A 23225-nucleotide genomic window follows, 5' to 3' on the forward strand; every position below is an offset into this window, starting at 1 on the left:
TTATTTTTTAATAGTCTATATATAAAATATAAGTTATATAGTAGAAGTTGTTAAAAATTTTTAATTTAACTTCCATAATTTTGCAGAGAATTATTGCATTTGATGGATAATAATGTGATTAAGAGATGTTAGGGATTTGATTTGAGAGAAACTGAAATTGATTTTGGAAAGAACATTAATGAATCCAAATATGCAGTAAAATAGTAGGTGATAAGGAGAATAAGTGATAAGGAGAATAAGTGATAAGGAGGTGTATGTTACTTACTTATCAAGAGAATAGAAATTTTTACATGACATTTCTATATTGTAATTATTTTTTGGCTACCTGGCATCATCCTTAGAGAAATATAGTAGGATAGATATTTGTAGTGAAGGTTCTGGATGATCAATCTGAACCATTCATTAGATTTAATCCTGACCATTCATTAAGAAGGTGGATGGCTATAAATAAGGAGTGAGAGTTAGAATTTGAGTGTGCGAGTCATTTGTAACAAACACTTGAGTAATAAAGTGTTCTTTTCACCAAAACTTCCTTTCTCTTGTATTCTCTTGTTCTTAGCTTTTTTACTAAATACTAAGGATTAGGTTAACTTGGTCTTAGTTTAAGAGGTTGAATAAGTTCGAGCGCTTCAAATACAGTATCAGAAAGTACCGTTTGTGGAACTTCAATATCCACGGACTTATTAGCCAAATGGCAATTGGCACATACAATACGACATGTCGCTTTGGAGTGTGTTCAAGACCGTGACAATGTAAAGTACTAGAATGAAATAAAAAGAAAAAACTATATACAATTATCTAAATGTCATTTTTACTTTAAAAAATGCAACGACAGTTGGCAGCATAGCAATATCGTAAAAGGAATGAGCAAAAATTAAAAGACTTTGAAATTAGAATTAAATTTAAGAGGCACAATTGAATTAATTAAAAATTTTAAAAACTATTTGTTATTGTATCAAATAAAAGAAATCATTTGATTTTTAATCCAAACAATCTTGTTTGGATATAATTATGGGAACCGAGTTTTTTCAAATTTTTTTAAGAGATAAAGTATAATTTTTTACCATAAATTTTATAAAAGAGATTAAAAAAATTAAGAATTAAAAATTACACTTTATCCTCTTAATTAAAAAAATTAAAAATATTTTTTTTATACATTCAAGTATTTTTAGTAACTAAATCTAATTAAGTTGGTTCAAAATTATCAAAAATTATTTATATCGTACATTTTTTTGTTTTTCTTTCTCCTTTTTCTTTTATTGTTGTCGTCGTTTGTGAGTTTATTTTTTCTTTTTTAAGTATTATTATAATATTTTTATTTTTTAAGAAAATAAAACAAAAAATAAAAAAATAAGAAAGAAAGATAATAACAAAGGAGAAAAATGATATATGAGCTTAACTTTTTAAAAATAATTTAGAGTAAAGTAACAAATAAATTCCTAACGATCTACACTTCGGATAGATTAGTTTTTAAAAAAATACCAAAAAATCCTCTAGAATAACATATGTGAATATAATATCTTCAAGTTAACCACTATAATTAGGGTAGAAAGTCTTAATCCGAACTAATTATCCATATTTGATATCCTAAAAAAGAGTAAACACCTAACCCGATCCATATCCATATAGAACAAGGCGATCCATATTCATATACACCCAACCCCGTCTTTGTCCCTAACTAAAGTGAGCCAATGTGGTATTACGTGGCAGTTAACATCACTGATGTGGATGGTTAGTTAGAGTTAAGTTTCATGTTGACTTAGGAAGAATGGACAGGGGTCGATTTGTCCCCTTATATCCTCCAAAAACGACGCTATTTATTCTTATCCACTGAAACAAAACCTAATTTGGGTGGGTGATTTATTTCACCCTAAACATTTCCCTACTGACTCGTCTCCGAAATCAAAGACAAATCCTAGGACAGCATGATCAGGAGTGGAGAACGATGGTCATCATCGAACTTGCGAATTAGAGGCGATAACTCGAGTTGCAATATAAACTCCAGTGAGAGCGTTGGGATTCGGAGGAAGAAGAGATGGTTCTCCCCAAAGTGCTATTGCGAATCTCATGCTATTCTATTCATGTCTAGGACTGAAAACAATTCAGATAGGTTATTCTTTCGTTGCCCCTTACTTTAAGGTATGTTAAGTTTAATAATATGTTGACTAGTTTAATTTTGTACTCACTGTTAGTCTCACAAACTTAATTCAAATTATAGACTGCAAAAGTTCATTGCTCATTATTTGCATGGCTAGATGATTTTCTTCATTTAATGAGTATGATGGGAAGACAATTTCAAATGAGATATTGTTGCAAAAGCAGAATCAATTTGAAGGACAGAATGATGTAGTGGATGACAAAGTAAAAGAGTCAGAGAATAGGTTAATTAGATTAGAGAATGAATTGGAGAAGTATAGATAAAAAATAGGTGAAAGTAGGTGCCTGAATTTTGAGTGCAATTTTTTTGCATTTGTGAGTAGGGTTGCAGTTGTATGCTTGTTCAGGATAATTTTATAGGGAATTGATGCCCTAACTTTAGTTAGGGATAAGTATTGTTTTGGTCCCTAACGTTGAGGGTCAGAATCGAAACCGTCCCAACGTAATTTTTGATTTAGAATCATCCTTAACGTTTTTTCGTATTAAAATTGTCCTTTTAAATTTTTCTAGACAAAAATGCCCTTCACTACCATCAGCACATTTACCTCCACCACCAAGAAAAACAACATCAATAAAATCAACACAAATTCAACAAATTCAACAACCAAATTAATACACAACAACAATAAAATCAGAAAACAAATCAAAATCAGAAGCAGAGGCAGTCACAGAAACAGAAGCAGAGACAGTCACAGAAGCAGAAGTAGAAACTCAAGAAGAAGCAGATGTAGAAGAGAAAGCATAAGAAGAAGCAGATTTAAAAGAAGAAGCAGATGTAGAACCACCGGCGCTTGGCCACCCATCACCAGCGGCGGCGACAGAGCTTGCGAGGACCGGCGACGCACTCCACCCTCGGATCCCTCTCTCTCCTCGGCCAACCATCACCTGCGGACCGGCGACGGAGCGTGCGTGGACCAGCTCAACCTCGGATCCCTCTCTCTCTCCTTTGGGCGCCGCCCTCCTCGCGTCGGGCTCCTCTTCCCGGCGACGCACTCCACGGCGGCAGAAGCATGCATGAATGGTCTCCCCCCCCCCCCCCCCGGCGCTCCTTCTCTCTTTCCCCTCTTCTCTTCTCCCCCGTCGCAACCCCGTGCTTCATAGAGAGAGACAAATCGATCTCGGTCCATTCTTTCTAAGCCAACACAACACTTAACTCTGATTAACTATCCACATCAGCGACGTTAACTGTCACATAAGCCTTTTTCATTAACTTTGGTAAGATGAGATGATGAAGGAATTGCTTTAGCTCACTTCAATTAGGGACAAAAGTCGAATTAAGTGTATTTTATTAACAGAAATCATCTTGTCCTATTTTAAAATAGATAAAGACTAAATTAAGTATTTATTCCCTAAAAAAATTTTATTGATATATTTTTTGAGTCCCACTACACATCCAAGAAATTTGACATCCAAGTTCATCCAAGTCATTTAGTTTATGCTGCGAAGCTTCGTCGTCTTCTTCTTCTTTCTCCTTCTGCTGCTGCTGCTTCTTCTTCTTCTTCTCCTTCTCCTTTTTCTTCATCTTTTTTTCATTATCGTCATCGTCATCACCACCATACCACCACATCCATCTCCTCCTCCTCCTATTTCTTTTTTATTTGAATTTCTTTGATTTCCTCCTTCATTTTCTTCTTTCTCCTCCATCATCATTGTCATTATCACCAACAACACCAACATTTTGCTAACATCTTTATTGATTTTGATTCTCTATGGCGATCAAATGAACCGAAAATATTATCAAAACGACATCACTGTATAATACCAAATGAACTGAAAATGGTCCATTATATAAATTCAAATTCAGAAAGACCTGCGTCTCGAATGAATCGAAAATATTATCAAAACAAAACCATTGTATAATACCAAATGAACCGAAAATTGTCCATTTTATAAATTCGAATTCAGAAATATTTGCGTCTCAAATGAACCGAAAATTAGCTCAAAATGAAACCATTGTATAATACCAAATGAACCGAAAATTGTCCATTATATAAATTCAAATTCGATGCTAATGATAACGACGATACGTATTAGAAGAAGATAATGACGATAATGATGATGATTATGACGACGACGACGACGACGACGACGATGATGATGATGATGATGATGATGATGATGATGGAGGAGAATGATGAAAAGGAAGGAGGAGACGAAATTTCAACAGGAGAAAGAAGAAGAAGAGGACGATGTGTTATTGGTGACGACGGCAACGAAATTGAAAAATAATAAAAAAGGAGGAGGAGAAAAAGAAGAAAAAGGGGGATGAAAAAAAAATATAACTCATATCATTTAAATGAACTTAGATATAAAATTGTTTAAATGGAAAAAATTACTCATTTTTTTTAGAGATTAATCTATCCAAATATAAATTCCCAAGGTTCACTTTTTGTCCATGGATTCCTTACTCCCACATTTTTGTAGGAGTATGATTAACCTTCATAAAAATAATTACAAAATATACCCCATTTTTTTTTTGAAAAATTTACTAATTAGATTTTGACCCCTCAAATTATTGGTTTTTAACGTTTTTTCCTTTTCCTTTTTTTGGGTACGAGAAACTGACAGAGATTAGAGTTCTTGGAGAGCATCAACGAGATTGAAGCAATTTCCTTCTGAAATAGAGTGCGGATTGGAAAACCCTAACTCTGCCCTCCCCTTTCTTTTTGATTTCAGATACAGAGGCATTCAGAGAAGAGAAGCAGCTAGGGTTTTCATCCAACTTCAATCCCTGCCATTCTCATCCTCTTCCTCTGCTGCAAATTTCGTACGCCTCTACCGCCGCTGCAACACGCCTCCTCCGCCGCTGAGCCCTGCTTCCGCCGCCGCTCCCTACTTCTTTTCATTCTCACATTAGAAGCATTCAGAGAAGAAAAGGTCCGATAGGATTTTCATACAATTTCAATTCTTTCATTTCTCTCTTCCTCTTCCTCTGCTGCACATCTCACTAGCATATTCTCGCCGCTGCAATACGCCGCAACCTGCGACTGCCGCCGCGCTACCTGTCGCCACCGCACAACCTGCGACTGCCGCTGCGCAACCTGCCGCCGCCGCGCAAGATGCTGCCCCCGCCGCGCAAGAATTCTGACAGACATTCTCAAGGATGATAGCAATTCTAACTCTGTATGTTCTCCAGTTTTTTGGCTACATAGAAAATGCTTTGTTGATAATCTGTTTCCCTGTCTCCTTACTTTTGCAACCTTCCCCAATTAGCTTTTGTTTAAAATATGGATGATCGACTGCTGAATCTTTATTGCTATTTTTGGTATTTTATTTATTTAAATTTTTTCGTGGCTAGTCTGATAGGAAGTCCTTAAAATTTATAGTATTTTAGGCTATCCCTGGAATTTAATAGATACCTTAACTTCAAGATATCTTTTCAATATATTGTGGAATGAATTTGTCCAACACTTCCCATTATACATCCTCATGACTTACCCTTTTAGATTGTTTCAGCACTTCCCTGTGTACTAATCATATTAGATAGCACATAGATTGCAGAGTGATACAATAGAGTGTGACAAATTTGAGGGATAAACTACATGAAATCTAATGCCAAGTGGCTAACTAGGACCCCAATTGAATGGTGATTTTCAGGAGAAATGCATTTATTTTATGATTTTAACAAACATGCATTTTTAGGGAGAAATAATTGATTGCATAAGTTTCTATTTAGGTGGGCCGCTATTTTCTTGAAAGATGCACTAATCTGTTGACAATTTTTAAGGCAAGGTTCATGAAGTCCAACATCAGAAGTTCCTTTTATGTTAAAGAGAGAGAAGTAGATGATACATTTATGTTATTATCTCTATGGCAATCAATAATGAATTGATTTGCGCATTTAAATGTCCATGATAATGTACTTTTGGTTCTCTTCTTGTAGGTTTATCTCAATATGCTTCCTAAATACTATTACCATGTAGGGCATCATGAGAATACTCTTATTACAAAATTTTTTGGGGTACATCGAATAAAACTAAGGGGTGGGAAAAAGGTACACCAAATATCTTTCTCTAGCTCTTTTTTCTTCCTTGTTTGTTAAATGGCAAAGCTATAGAAATTTCCTTATTTTCTTAATTAGGTGCGTTTTGTGGTCATGGGAAATATGTTCTACACAGAATTGTATATCCACCGTTGTTATCATCTGAAGGGGTCTTCTCATGGAAGATTTATGAAAAAGGATAAAATTAGCAGCCATACAACACTAAAAGATCTTGATCTAAAAATGAATTTCATATGGATAAAAAATTGCGAGAATCTCTGTTCAAGTAAGTTCCTACTTTTTGAGAGGTACCTCTGTTGAAGTGAAATGATAAGCAACACATTTTTCTTGAATAATTAAGGAGTACTTGTGAAAAATTTCAAACTCATATAATGGCCATGAAGCCCAAAAGTTAGCTTATAAAGTGAAGGATGCCAAAGCTCATATAAAGGTTATCTAGGTCTTGTTATCTCTAGGTGATATGGGACTCTAACAAGTAGTATCTATTCATATATAGTAAGTTATGATAGATTTACTTTCATATGGATACCTGGCTGTGGCCTGTGGTAGCATTGAGTTTTGATTGTGACTAGTAGTGTCAGTGTGTATGAACTATGAACTGAACTATTTATCAGTGGCAACTGCATTCAACCTCTCATTGACTCAGGATTATTAACTTACCTTTTATTTATGACTGGATTTCATTTTTCTGGTGCAAACAGATTTCTCTAGACTGCACTTTCTTAGAGTCTCAACACATAATTGATTATAGCCTTCTGCTAGGATTACATTTCAGAGCTCCAGAGAATCTAAGGGCCTTAGAAGAATATCCTGGATCTTTACAGCAACAGGATAGCTTATCTTCTGGAGAAGGTAATTATTAAATACACTTTTTATTTCTAATGCCAATTTTCTAAAATGTGACATAAGAAGTTTCTTTTAGAAATTATTGATTAAATTTTTCTACAGATAGGACAAATGTTTCATTTAATCTATATAGCCAACCATATCCAGGGGGAAATAGTGTTTTGTTGGTCGCATATCTAGTGAACATATATAACCCCATCTAGTGGAAAAAAGTTTTACTGGTCATATTTCTAATGAACCTATAACATCTTTTACATCTATAGTTTTTTGATATATTTTATAGCATGTAAATATCGCTCTTAGGAATTAGGTGAGCCTAAGCTCATTGGGCAGGATCCCTCGAACATTTATAAAGGCTATCTCAGTCATATCCTTAAACAAAGTGAGACTTTGACAGATCTGATGAAACATAAACTCATTATTTCTGTTTTGAGTTGTTTTACAAATTCGCTACAAAGTTCTTTTTCCTGCTTTTTCTTTTTGAAAAATTCTTTTGCCTTTTATTGAGAGAATTTGGGCCTGCTTTACGTACACTAGATTCAGTCAAGGAAGGGGATGAGTTGATTCTTCCTAAAGGGTTGCTGTTGGTTGCCTTTGAACCGGGCTCTGTGAACACTGCACCTAGACCCTACATTAGAGGAAATACGTTGAGGGCATACTCCATTGGGGACAAAGAAGTTGATCTTTTACTTCCTGGTACTGCAAGGTATCTTCTTTGAATTAGTTGTTCTTGTGCTCTACACTCTTTTGTTACTGTAGATGATTTTTGGTTCATACGTTGAATTTTTCAGAGTTTTAAGCAGTTCTAGATTCTGACAACACAATGCACTAGGTTGAATATTGAGCGTGTGTTGATATTGTACAGAGAAGTGAATTGGAGTGGCGAGTTGGCAATGTCCAGTGACTTGTTAGGATTTGATGAGTAGATTATACGGATAGTCATGGTAAGGATTTAGGATTAGTTGAAAGTTAGCAATATCCAGTGACTTGTTAGGATTTTTACCATTTTACTTTATTTGCCCTGTGTGCTTGAACTGATTTCAGAGTTCCATCCCTATCATGGTTCCTTTCCTTCCTTCATTCCCCCCCCCCCCACACACACACACACACACACACACGAGATAAATGAAAAAGGAAAAAGCTGTAACACTTAATAGCCTTTACACCAAATTATTATTGTGATGTCATCATATCTTTGACATTGTAACTTTGTAGATTGTTATATTGATTGAATAAAAGATAATATTTTTCCTAGATGCTTCAAATTCATATGTTGCATTTGGCAGATGTTTCAAAATAAACTATCTTTTAGGCATCTATGTTTATATTGGTAAATAATTAATTGTGCGGAGTTACCACTGACCTATATTTTATGGACCACAATAATAATTCTAATACATAAGGCTACCATAATATTCAAAACAGAAGTCTCCTGGGTCATGTGACTGGTTTCATCGTTATTTACGGGAATATATAAGTTATGAATAATTTATATTAATCGATAAAGTAAAGGAAATTAGTAATATAGGATTGTAATATATAGAAGGATAAATTAGTGTAAAAACAAATAAAACATAGCTTAGTAATTTGTCTTTCAAAGAAAATATTAAAAATATCTAAAAAGATAATTCCTCATTCCCAAATGTCTTCATGCTCTGCTTCCACCTTGGTCCTATATTGCCAAGCATTTTCTTGTATTACGAGACATAAATCGTTGTACTCTTCTAAAACCAGATCCACGGCAAGTCTCATTCGTGTGGAGTCGTTAATCTGCTTAGAGTACCAACAATATAATTCTAATTAGAAGTGTGTTGGAAAAATTATTTTAAAAATACTTTCTTATAAATATTACATGAATATTGAAGTCATCTTGTAAAGTACATTCTCTCATCCAACTGGTCACCCAAACTCCGCTATCATTCCTATGATAAAAAGCATTCAACAAATAGTTATTATATACATATAAGATATAATCTATTGAACGAGTTATGATATTTAAAAAAAATTTAATATTAGACTTACGATCTATTTTTTTGAGTGGGTAGGCCAAAAGGTGTCATAGGCCAAAAAGTGGAGCAATCTACAACTTTATACTTATCATCATAAAAAATATGATCATCTAACATCGCGTCTAAATAAGTTGCCTGTACAAGAGTGAATTCATGACAAAAAAAAACAAGAAGAGTGAATTGTAAATGATTTAAATTGACTAAGAGTACTAGTTACAACAAATGGTTATTTAAATTATTAAGTGATTCCAAAAGATTGAGTACTGATTTAGAACAAATAATTATCACTTTAATTGCGTTCCTTTTGTGTTGTTGATGTTTTCCAACACAAGGCAGTGAATCCAATATGATTAGACGACGACTCGTAAAGTCAACAATAACCAAATACTAATATAGTTCCTCACAGATAGGGATAAAAACCTGCGATAAACCTTAAACCATTATAAACACTAAAAAAATATAACAGTATATTAATGAGAAACAAATTGGTCACTTGTACCCTAACGATGTGGCTAATTTTCAGTGACATATATGCTCTAAGAAAATTAAAGATAACCTCAGCCGGTGTGTATTTGTCGCTTAAAGCATATCGCTGCATACAAAAAAAATTGTTAAATGAAAATATGCCTTCAATTTAACAACTATTTTTGAATTAATAATTTAATTATACACTTGACTCATGTGAGTACATAGCATGGTTTAGTCTAGAAAAAAGAACTTCCTTATAAATTAGTATATCCACTCAAACTATTAGACAAAAATATTAACTAATAATTTAAAAATATTATAGGGATAACTTTACTGCAAAATGTTCAGGCATGAACCAGCAAATTGGATCTTCATTCCTACATCAAAATAGACGTGTCATTGATAAACCACTATTTTATGGTTTATCTTATGCTCAATTGAGTGGTTTTTATCAAGTCCTTACCCATTTATTCATACTACTTGCATGTTTTACATTTTCCTTCCTGATTTTGTGCTATGATTGGAAACATGTTTCTTTGGTCTTAAATTTGCTATGTTTAATCCTCTATTATTACCATTCGATGCCGTGATATGTGTGTTAAGTGATTTCAGAGATTATAGGGCAAGAATGGCTTAGAGTATGGAAAGGAAGCATGCAAAAGTGGAAGGAATACAAGAAGTTGAAGAAATTGCTAAGCTGTCCAGCCTGACTTCTTCGCACTCAAACAGTCATAACTTGGGCTACAGAGATCCAAATGACGCGGTTCTAGTTGTGTTGGAAAGCTAACATCCGGGGCTTCACAACGATATATAATTTTCCATAGCTGCCCCGAAGATAGGCAACGCGCACGCGTGAATCACGCGGACGCATGACCTGGAAAAAATGCAATCCGCGCGAAATGCGTGGACGATGCGTAGGCGTGACTTTGCAGTGACCTGTACGTATCAGAAATTGATGGGGGTGATTTCTGGGCTGTTTTTGATCCTGTTTTCGGCCCAGAAAATACAGATTAGAGGCTATAAAGTGGGAGAAAGCATCCATTAAAAAAAACAATATTCATAATTCATAATTTTAGGTTTTAGATGTAGTTTTAGAGAGAGAGAGAGAGGCTCTCTCCTCTCTCTTAGGATTTAGGATTTCTCTTAATTTTATGATTACTTTTTCTCCAATTACAGGTTCAATGTTCCTTTAATTTATGTTTCTCTTCTACTTTTATTTACTCTAATGCTTTTACTTGTTAATTACTTATGTTGCCAAATTGGCTTATGAACTTTCCAATGTTAGATTTGAATTTATGTTTAAATGTAATTTGAGGTATTTCAGATTTGGGATTGCTTTCTTTTATTTATGTTATTGATGCTTCCAATCAAGGCATTTTTATTCGAGTAGATTTTCCCCCCTTTGCTTTGGTTAAGTAATTGGTGACACTTGAGTTGTCAAACTCAGCTGTTGATTGAAAATTGGAATTTGCTGATTGATTTGGATACCTCTAAAGCTAGTCTTTCCTTGGGAGTTGACTAGGACTTGAGGAATCAAATTAATTAGTCCACTTGACTTTCCTTTATTTAGTAAGGGTTAACTAAGTGGGAGCAATAAACAATTCTCATCACACCTGATAAGGATAACTGGGATGGGATTTCCAGTTCTCATACCTTACTAAGAGTCTTTATAATTATTAATTTATTTTTCCTGCCATTTAAATTACTTGTTCTCTATTTCAAAAACCCAAAAACACACCTTATTCCATAATTAATAATAAATCACACCTCCCTGCAATTCTTTGAGAAGACGACCCGAGGTTTAAATACTTCGGTTATAAATTTTATTGGGTTTTGTTACTTGTGACAACCAAACTTTTGTACGAAAGGATTCTTTGCTGGTTTAGAAACTATACTTACAACGTGATTAATTTTTATGAAATTCTTTACTAGCAAAAGTCCGTTCGTCAAAATGGCGCCGTTGCCGAGGAATTGCAAACGTGTGCCTTATTATTGGTTATTGTAAATATTTTATTTTGCTTGTTTATTTGTTTTTATTTTTGTTTTTAATTTTTATTAGCTACTATGAGTTCTCGCCCCTCTGGCTTTAAGTTTGGTTCCAATGTTGTTGTAAAGAATGGAAGCTATAACAGGAACATGCATCAAGGTCAAAACAATCAAAGATGGAAGGAGCCACGAGGATCTGATCAACCCTTTCAGCAACAACACCTTCCAAGGTACCATGGACAACGACCATCTTACAATGCATGCCAAGACAATAGTTATGGTAGACCTTTTCGTGACAACCAACCTCCACCAATTTACTATGGTCAAGAACCATTCCGAGGTGCGTACCAAGATGATAGATATGGTGGACCCCCTTGTAGTTACCAACAAGCACCACCATATGCCAATGAACCACCTCCTCAACATAGCTTTGAACCACCATACTCACAAGCCACCTACAACCATTCACCTCCATATGACCCTAACCCTTACCCACCCTAATTCCAATCCAATTACCCTCAAGAACCACCACTTCCATATGCACCATGTCCATATCCATCGACCCAAGAATCACAGGCTTGCCTCAAGAAAACAGTTGATCAATTTCATGCAATCCTTCATCAACTGGAGCAAGCAATAAATCAATTAGCTTTCCGACGTTCGGATACTCAAGGAACCCCCATGGCTTCATGTGGAGAATCTAATGAAGAACGTAGCATGAAGGAGACACTAGAAAATTCGGTGGACAGTGAGCAGCATGACTTTGTATTGGAAGAATTGGAGGAAGCCATAATCGTTAAAGAGGAAGAAGTGGTCGAAGACTTTGGAGATGCGGAACGTCCATGGGAAAGCCCAGTCATAGAGCCCCCTTCTAAGGAGTTTAAATTTGATGTTGAGGAGGGTGTACAACCTCCAAGGCATATCATGGTTGAAGACTTTGAAGGGGATGATCAAGAGATGGATTCAATCATTGATGAATTCTTATCTACATTTGAATCCTCTCCCATTGGACTTGACATGGAGATTAAAGAAGAAGAAACACAACCTCCCATGCCCTTGGTGAACAAAGAAGAAGAAATCGAATTGGAAGAAAGCTACCAAGAGGAAGAGGTTGATATTGAAGAAGCTTGCAAGGAGGTGGAAGTTGTTAAGGAAGAGCTCAAGGGAATGGAGCTGGAAATTACCTTGCCAAAGTTGTTGGAGACCTCTCCCCCAAAGCCATCACCATCCATTCCTTCATTCAAGTGGGTAAATCTTTCATCTCTAAGCTTAATTAGCCCACTTGAATATGCTTTGCTTGAGACGGATAGGAAACTTAGAGCTCTTTACGGCTATAAGAGTAAGAGGGAGATGGTTAGTGGTAAGAGTTGTCATGCAAGGTTCAATATGGTTGCATGCTCCAAATTGAAGTACAAGGGTTGGTATAATTCTCAATCGAATGAGTCTAGGAAGCTGTTTGGATGTCTCAGTGAGAATTTCAATTGCGTGCCACCCGGATGGAATCATGATGATCAACAAGAAGACGGGTGTAAAAGCAAAGTCTGGGACCCCGAAATTCATTCCAACAATCAACACTCTTGGGGCCTTGTCACTTGCTTCAACTTGCTTGAAGGCTTTATGCAACTAGTATGGGATCCCGGAGGCTATTGGAATTACAAACACTGGTGGGATTCCTGGATGAGTTCAAGCACAAGCCACCATAACAGGGAGCTCACCAAACGTCCAACTTAAGGACTTAAACCAAAAGTGCTAGGTGGGAGACAACCCACCATGGTATGATCGTTCCTTTTCAGCCTTAGTTTTATTTTATTTTGTTTTATTCTTAGTTTTATTTTATTCTATTTTTCTTAGTGTTCATGCATATAGTCTGCATTTGCATCTGCATTCTGCATAAAAAAATAAAAAAAAGAGAGAAAAAGAAAAGAAAAAGAGCAAATAATAAAAGGGGACAAAATGCCCCAAAGTAAATGGTGAAAGCAATGCATATGAGTTGTACTTAAATTCGGATGCATGAATATGTGGAAAACATGGTTAATGGATAGTTAGATGTGGTATTATGATTACATGGAATGTCTAAAGTTAGGTGGAAAGTTTAAGTTAATTAAGGATTCAGATTTTAGTCCACTTAACCAAATACATTCCTACCTTGACCCTAACCCCATTATAACCCTTAAAAGACCTCTTGATATGTGTATTTGTGCATCAAATTTGTGTTGATTGGTAAAAGAAAAGCAAGCTTTAGAAAGCAAGATTAGTAGAGAATTGAGAGACTCGAACCTTAAACACCTGAGCGATTAGAGTGTATACAGTTCCGGTGAGGGTTCGATGCTCGATTCTTTGTTCCCGGCTTTCATAAGCTATTTTCTTCTGCAAGTTTACTTGTACTTTATTTTGTGATTTGAATTAGTGAAATCCAGTTCATATTTGTTCTTGAAAGATTTATTTACTTTTAACCAAGTAGGTAGAAGCATTTCACATTTAGTTGCATTCATATGTTACATTTCATACTTTTTACCATTCCTCTTCACTCCTTTATAGCTTCTCTTGAGCTTAGCATGAGGACATGCTAATATTTAAGTGTGGGGAGATTGATAAACCACTATTTTATGGTTTATCTTGTCCTTAATTGAGTGGTTTTTATCAAGTCCTTACCCACTTATTCATACTAATTGCATGTTTTACATTTTCCTTCCTAATTTTGTGCTATGATTGAAAACATGTTTCTTTGGTCTTAAATTTGCTATGTTTAATCCTCTCTTATTAGCATTCAATGCCGTGATATGTGTGTTAAGTGATTTCAGAGATTACAGGGCAGGAATGGCTTAGAGGATGGAAAGGAAGCATGCAAAAGTGGAAGGAATACAAGAAGTTGAAGAAATTGCTAAGCTGTCCAGCCTTACCTCTTCGCACTCAAACGGTCATAACTTGAGCTACAGAAGTCCAAATGACACGATTTTAGTTGCGTTGGAAAGCTAACATCTGGGGTTTCACAACGATATATAATTTTCCATAGCTGACCCGAAGATAAGCAATGCGCACGCGTGAATCACGCGGACGCGTGACCTGGAAAAAATGCAATCCGCGCGAACGCGTGGACGACGCGTACGCGTGACTTTGCAGCGACCTGTACGTATCAGAAATCGCTGGGGGCGATTTCTGAGCTATTTTTGACCCAGTTTTCAGTCCAGAAAACACATATTAGAGGCTATAAAGTGGGAAAATGCATCCATTCAAAAAAACAACATCCATAATTCATAATTTTAGGTTTTAGATGTAGTTTTAGAGAGAGAGAGGATCTCTCTCTCTCTTAGGATTTAGGATTTCTCTTAATTTTATGATTACTTTTTTTCCAATTCTAGGTTCAATGTTCCTTTAATTTATGTTTCTCTTTTACTTTTATTTACTCTAATACTTTTACTTGTTAATTACTTATGTTACCAAATTGGCTTATGAACCTTCCAATGTTAGATTTGAATTTATGTTTAAATGCAATTTGAGGTATTTCAGATTTGGGATTGCTTTCTTTTATTTATGTTATTGATGCTTCTAATTCAAGGCATTTTTATTCGAGTAGATTTTTCTCCCTTTGCTTTGGTTAAGTAATTGGTGACACTTGAGTTGTCAAACTCAGCTGTTGATTGACAATTGGAATTTGCTGATTGATTTGGATACCTCTAAAGCTAGTCTTTCCTTGGGAGTTGACTAGGACTTGAGGAATCAAATTAATTAGTCCACTTGACTTTCCTTTATTTAGTAAGGGTTAACTAAATGGGAGCAATAAATAATTCTCATCACACCTGATAAGAATAACTGGGATGTGATTTCCAATTCTCATACCTTACCGAGAGTCTTTATAATTATTAATTTATTTTTTCTGCCATTTAAATTACTTGTTCTCTATTTCAAAAACCCAAAAACACACCTTATTCCATAATCAATAATAGATCACACCTCCCTGCAATTCCTTGAGAAGACGACCCGATGTTTAAATACTTCGGTTATAAATTTTATTGGGTTTTGTTACTTGTGACAACCAAACTTTTGTACAAAAGGATTCTTTGCTGGTTTAGAAACTATACTTACAACGTGATTATTTTTATGAAATTCTTTTGTATAATATGCATTGACCTCTATACTTACTCGTGATTCGACACATCTCTCCGGCACAAGACATCTAAATGTACTTCTATAACCTTTATCATCTGAGATTACCAACTCTTCAGAACTGCCAAAGTCATAAAATGGTTAGCTGCGAGAATCATAGAATGTTTAAACCATTACATATTACACATAATCATAAACCACATGTACGAATCTAACGTATCCAAAAAAATATAGGCTGCAACAGCAGCTTGAGAATCGGTTAACATCATCGAAGGAGTAGGCTCGAATGCAATAAGTGTCCACCACTGCAGTTAAAAAAATAGTTTCAAGCTTACACTAAAAAATAAAGAAAAAAGAAAAAAGTAAAAGAAAGAAGACAAAAAAAATAAGGTTACCTTTGGCATTACAGCTCCTACTCTAACATGTGGTTGTCCATTAGGTGGAGTTGTAGCTTCAGGAGTAATATCCAAGTGGAATAACTTTTTGGGTTGAATTGGTATGATACTAGTAAGATCACTAGTTTTTGTACTTTCCAAAGAATGCACAACTACAGTAGGATCCAATATCGAACTACTATTTGTGGAAGTTTTCTGTTGTGCCATGATCACATCAATTTTTTAGTGTAGAACATGAATGATTGATTCTAAGTTTTCTATCCTTTTTGTTATATCGTTAAACATACTCTTGACCTGCATATTTTTCATTGGAATAATCTTCTACTACTCACTCAGATAGTATTTTGTCTTGTACGGTACCATATAACCCCTTAAGATGAATATATAGCAAATTCGGTTATAAAAGATAAGATAAGATAAAAATAATACAAATTTTAAGATATTTTATTTCTATCTTTTTTTTAAAAAAAAGTTATATAATTAGAGTAAAAAGATAATAAGTTAAGAATAATAAGATTATATAGAATAATCTAATTTTATATTTTTTAAAAAGATAATATTTAAAATATAATATCAAATTTATTATTATTTTAATACAAGATAAAGGGATAGTAATTTATGCCGTGGAAACTTGTTAAATTTTGGATATATTTTTATTTTTAATTTAAAGTTAAATGACCAATTATTAGTTATCATATTTAAATTATTAAAAGAGAATTAGTTGTGTGAAACATAATCTTATTCCTATATATAAACACTCAAGCATAGAACACTATTAACTATTTCTACTAAAACTAAAATTACAATCTAGTATAGCAATGGAAGAAAAAGTAGTAGACGATCACATTGGATCTTCTTCGATGAAAATTATTGAAAATTCTCCGTTGAAACAAATACTACATGCAATAGAAGTAATATATCCAACTCATGATAAATTACAATGTTAATTATATATAACAATGCTAATTTTCTTTTTTATAATGTAGTATTTATCCAAGAGAGTTGATGAGATGGAGAAGGCAATATGGATGGCGAAGAACTCACTTGATAAATTAACCGCCCTTCAATGTAAAACTGATGAGAAGCATGAGAAATTCAACAATACGGACCTATATGAGATGAAGAATAAATCATGTGATGATGTAACAAAGAAAAACTCTTGCCCCTTGCAAGTAAAGTCCGAACATTGTGCGTTTACAGATTTATCCGACGAGAATAAGGACGTTGAGATTTTACACAATCTGCCACCATCGTTCTACAAATGGACACAAACATGTCTGGATGGAGAAGAAAAATGGAAGCCAAAGTCAAGGTTCAGTATTCAAAGAAATAGCAAAACTAATAAAACTGTGCAAGAACTTCTGAGTACGTTTGTAAGGCAAAAAGACAAATTGACAAGAGTCAATAATCCACCATCTATCCAAAACATGGCGTTTGCACGACCAGCTAAAATGCCAAAAATTGAGCACAAAGGTCAACTATCAAGCAAGATGGTGGAAACTAGAGTACGCAAAGGGCCTTTAACTTTCACCATAGATAAAGCACGGTTAACGACCTCTGCGAAACAAAAAAAATGGCTTTCAAGAACACTTCTATCATAAAGGTATTTGATTTAGTTAAAAATAATTTATTGGCATAGTATTCAAATACGTATATTGTGGATAACATTTATGTTTTGTGCAGAATCTTAACTGTTCATTCAAATCACCACAAGATATCAGGTTGAGTGAGGATTTGGTCAATATGGCTATGTACATCTTTGCTGCTGATAATGATATAGTGTGAGCATTTTTTTTTATCTTTTATTTTTAATTTTAGTTCTCTCTGTAGCTAACGTGTTGGCTTTGTGTTAGAGAGGATTTGGTTCATATTCACGATACAACTACAATTAGAGAATATCTGTTTTGTCTCGTACCTGAAAAGCAAGTGTCTGAACTGGTAATAAAGCTGATGGCATTGAAGATAACATCAAATATTAGCATGACCAAATTAAAAAATGTTTGGTCCCTTCCACCATCATTTGCGGTAAGTCAAAATCTTGATTTTTCTCAATTTAACTAAGTAAAATAAATAATCATTGTGCTCAAACATTCCTAGGATGACGTGTCGTTACATATGGAGGATCATGACCTACTGGAAAAATATGCACATTATATGCCACCAACCCGTGACCTTCAATTTGTAAGTTCTCATTAATTATTGGAATATTTTTATTATAATAAAAAGTACTCAAAATTTTACTTATACATATTACATCCTATTTGTTATACAGATATATGTCCCAATCAAGGAAAATGATCACTGGTATCTAATGGTAATGAGTATTCCTGACAAAATACTTTATCATTTAGACTCTCACTATAAGGTTAAAGATGATGAACCACACAAGCATCATATTAGAAATATAGTAAGTTCTCCTACTATAGAAACAAGGCTAATAATAACATTACTTCGAATAATAAAGCACACTATTCTTATTACAGGGAGTGGCTCTTTCTGAAATAATATTTTTAGAGACAAGAAATAGTGAGTTTCGAGGGTTGGGAAGTCCGTAGTGCAATAGGTATTCCTAGGTGCACAAATAGGTAATTATTCAAATTGTTGGTTATTTAATTTAATATATATATATATATATATATATATATATATATATTGTTTTTGACTTCCTTATGTTGTATTGCATGATACGTTTTCACACAGTAATGATTCAGCTGTATGGGTTATGCAATGGATGGATGTGCAACAGGATTTTACTCCTATGGTCTCTTTTTCGATTCAACCCACACTTTCATAATACAGTATTCAGATACTAACAACTTGAACTCAACTACTAACCACTTGAACAAATTATTCAAATACCAATTTAGGATACAGTAAGCAAATAACAAAACATTAAAAAACACACAATTTGAACAGCAGCCAATGGTTTTGATGGATAATAATGAAAACTTAGTGCTGAATTTCATAAAATTGTCACTTCCTAAATGCATATCTTATCAAAATTCATACTGGAGGATTCATTCTATACAATAAGCACCAAAAGAAAGTAATGGCATAGATCCAATAAATTACTATGGAAAGCCAGATTACAAGCTTACCACCCAAGGCGTTCTTCTATGACCACCTAGCACCTTTACGCAGCTTTCAATTTTACAATCAATTTTCTTTACTATGTGGTCACCTCTGTGCATGGCAAACAAACAAATTCAATCACAACAGAAATCTTAAATTCAATTTGATAAAGCTTTAATTTCAACAGTCTTAATTTTTTTTAGAGCAGCAATTGATATAAAATTTAACAGAGTCATAAAGGTGCACTTGATATATTCACAAAAGTAGCTAATTATGAGATTAAATTCTTTTGATACTTTTTTTAATGTTATATTCACAAAACAAAACCACTCATATAAGAGTACCATTCTCTTGACATTAAGAATCAATTTTACTAGAAAGATAAAGTACCAAAATCTAAGTTAACATTATAGCTTTTAATATTGTAATGTACTACTAGTATAATTGAATCAAATATTGATGATCGGTTTTCACATTTCATTTTTCACTTACATATGATAAACCATGATAATTCATTTAGGATTTATGATTTGTTAGTTTATCATCTTCATCATGCATGTATACAATATATACAAAGTTACATCAAAATTAGAAGATATTGATTTTGGCATGTATGTAATTCTAAGGATAAATTATATAAATAAATTAATCTAACTCTAGTATTACCTAATTATTATAAATGAGAAATTTGATTACATTTTTGTCCTTTTTAAATTTATATAAATTGTTGTAATCAGCAATAATTTTAATTTTATATAACTCTCTAAACCTTGCTAAATTGTGACAACTTGGCATAATTTGTGTCTTTGCCACTGTTCCTTGTAAATTGTTACTATGCCAAGCACAATTTTATTCCGAAAAATGTCTCTTAGTAAATTTTAATTACAAATGAGCAAGTCTTTTTACACCAAGTGAAGACAGTAACATGATTAGAATATTGTATCTTAAAAGTTACCATCAGAAAAAGATAAATAAATCCAGAAATAAACTTAATCTTACATAGTTTCATTTCCAATTCCTTTACACGAGCAGCAAGTTGTTTCTTTTCAAGCTCTTGTGTCCGACTAATAGATACAAGACGAGCACCAACCTCGTAATGCAAAAATATTAATTAGTAGCATTAAGCAGACAATATCTCATCAAAACACTAAACCTCAATTATAAATTAGATACTAAAATCATAAAAGCACTTCAATTATTGCTACATACACAGCTCCTTTTAAGTGCAGTTCCTAGGCATCAACAGCATTGCTCATGAGCTTTTCGAAAATTTCCTGTGAATAGAATTTTGTCATTCACGAATAGATTAAATCCACGGCATAATTAAGTCAGAGTAGAACACCTATTTGATATTTAAAAGATTAAAACCCTTATAAATTAGCTCCAAAAGCTAATATATTCTCATATGCTATCTGAATGATCAATATACCAATGTGGCCTAACTCATACTGCAGAAAAACAAGAGTTATTGACCAAACAGTAGAACACGACTAACCAGTATATAAATACAGGGAATTTCCTCAATTCATGGAGTTATATTGTTCTTTGACCAATAAATGACAAAGAACTATGCAAAACCTCTAAGTGGAACCTAAGTAATACAAGCATGGTAACATGAAAAAGGGGATTAGCGTATTTATTTTAAAATCCACCGGTATATTTGAAAAGTTTTATATGATCCACGTACAATCTCACATCGTGATGATAAATTTCACAAATAAAAATTTTTTTATACCATGCAAATAAAAAAAAATCATTAACTAAAAGATGCTAGTGAGATGTGCAGTAAAGGAAGAAGAGAGAAATGCAGGAATTGACATTGTATGAAAATCCTAGCGGACCTTTTCTTCTCTGAATGCTTTTAATGTGAGAATGAAAAGAAGTAGGGCGCGGCGGCGGAGGCGTGTTGCGGCGGCGGCAGCGACAGAGGCGTACGAAACTTGCAGCAGAGGAAGAGGATGAGAATGACAGAGATTGAAGTTGGATGAAAACCCTAGCTGCTTCTTTTCTCTAAATGCCTCTGTATCTAAAATAAAAAAGAAATGAGAGGATAGAGTTAGTGTTTTCCAATCCGTACTCTATTTCGAAAGGAGATTGCTTCAATCTCATTAATGCTCTCCAAGAATTCTAATTTCTGTCAATTTTTCGTACCCAAAAAAAGAGAATAGAAATAAAATTAAAAAACTAATAATTAGAAGGATCAATATAATTAGTAACTTTTTAAAAAAAAAAGATATATTTTATAATTATTTTTATGAAGGTTAATGATATTCCTACAAAAATATTAGAGTAAGGAATTATGGCCTCATTTTTTTACCTTCCTTAATAGTTCAAAAAGAAAAACGAAAATGACCAAAAGTCCAAAACTGAGATAGGGAGAAGCATCAGCTGATAGACATAGTCATCACCAGTCAACAATGGAGGCAGAGGGCAGTTCCCAAGCCTCTGCGGCGGCATCAGAGTCCCAAGCCACCAGCGAACGCATCAAGCTCAACGTCGGCGGCAAGCTCTTCGAGACAACCCTCTCGACCATCCGGTCCGCCGGTCCAGACTCCCTCCTCTTTGTCCTCTCGAACCGCCCCGCCAACGACCCCAACCCGGTTTTCATAGACCGGGACCCCGAAATCTTCTCCGTCCTCCTCTCCCTCCTGCGCACCAATCAGATCCCCTCCGCCGCCCGTCGCTTCTCCACACAGGAGCTTGCTGACGAGGCCGCCTTTTACGGCATAGACTCCCACTTCCGCTCTGCCGCCGCTCCCCCGCCCTTCTCCGGCATCGATGCTTCCATCGTCAAGTCCATCAGTCCCGCCTCCGAGGGTCTCCCTTCCACCTTTGCCGTCGCCGACAACGGCGCGGTCTGGATCGCGCACGGCGGCCAGATCTCCAGCTATGACTGGAGCCTCGCCCACACCGGCACTCTCCGTACTCACCTCGACGAGATCGACTCCATCTGCCGCGTATGGACGGAGATCGCTGCCGTCGGATCGGAATCCGATGCCGGACTTCATTTCTACGACTTCTCCAGCAGCCGCCACGTTGGATCCGTACACTGGACCGATCCTTCAGATCCTCGCATATTCAAGGCTCGCGTTAACGCCATAACCGCCTCGGAAACCTCCGTGTTCGCCTCGTTCGATTGTCCTCACCGCGAGAACATTGTTCTCGAGATCGACAAAGAGAGGATCCAGATTGTATCGCAGTTAGGGCGCCAATCGGGGAACCAGGCAAAGCACATGGTTCCGTCGAAGCTGACGTTTGTTCCGGCAACCGGAGTTCTCGTCGGAACCGCCATCACGAGCGGCGCGTTCGGCTACTCCGGTTACATACGGATTTGGGACCCCAGGTCCAGAGACGTGGTTTGGGAGACAAACGAGCCTGGTGCGGGTCGGAGTAGCAGGTTCGGAGACTCATTTGCTGACGTGGATGTTGACGCGGAAGGGTTATCGATTTTCAAGCTGTGTTCTAAGTCTGGGGATTTGGGTATGGCTGACATGAGGCGTTTGGGGGATGATCCTTGGGTTTATTTGGAGGAGAAGAACCCTAGCATGGTAAATTATGGTGGTGAAGTGAATAATTTGTTGGTGCATTGTTGTTGGGGGCAAGTGTTTGTTGGAAGAGGTGGAAGCTTGGAGGTTTGGTCAAGGGTTCAAGGTCATGGTGGCAGCGGTGAAGGCGAGAGCGGGCGTGAAGGGTTGTTTCGGAGGAACTTCGTGGATAAGAGGGGTGATTCAGAGAGAGGGGATATAAAGAAGATTGAAGGTGGTGGGGATAGGTTGTTTGTTAGTAGGGAAGGTGTTGAAGGTATTGAAGTGTGGGAGAGTTCTCATACTTCTGGAGCTGTTCCTGTTTCATGACCCCTCCCCATGGATTAGGGGCCTTTCTTTCTCAACATTTTAGGTAGGGGTTTCTTGTTTTGTAAGATTCATATATTTTTTATCCTTCTGATGATTCAATGAGAAACTGTTTAGTTAGTTATAGTGCTGATATTTGTCAGCTGTATACACTTGAATAATTTATAATAAGATGCAATTTCCCTTACGGTGTATGTGTTGGTTGTGATTTTGTTATTACTCATTAGTCATCGTGTTTTTATGTAAGGTTCTTCTTCTTTCATGAAAACTGTCATTAGCCATAGAAAGTAGTTCTTTACTCTAATAGTTTGAGCATTTTCATATCAAGAAGTGT

The 23225-nt window shown here is 35.3% G+C and overlaps 1 protein-coding gene across 1 annotated transcript; it reads left to right on the forward strand.

The window, feature by feature from the left end:
- Nucleotides 1-21420: 21420 nt before the first annotated feature.
- LOC148575029 (protein ENDOPLASMIC RETICULUM-ARRESTED PEN3-like) lies at nt 21421-22996 on the forward strand. The gene has a single exon (XM_088505411.1). It carries the CDS (start codon nt 21458-21460, stop codon nt 22892-22894), a length of 1437 nt encoding a protein of 478 aa, XP_088361537.1. The 5' UTR covers nt 21421-21457; the 3' UTR covers nt 22895-22996.
- The last annotated feature ends 229 nt before the right edge of the window (nt 22997-23225 follow it).

This window comes from Arachis ipaensis, chromosome B2 (assembly GCF_059453495.1).
Source record: "Arachis ipaensis isolate K30076 ecotype BB chromosome B2, ASM5945349v1, whole genome shotgun sequence".
Taxonomy (NCBI): Eukaryota; Viridiplantae; Streptophyta; class Magnoliopsida; order Fabales; family Fabaceae; genus Arachis; species Arachis ipaensis.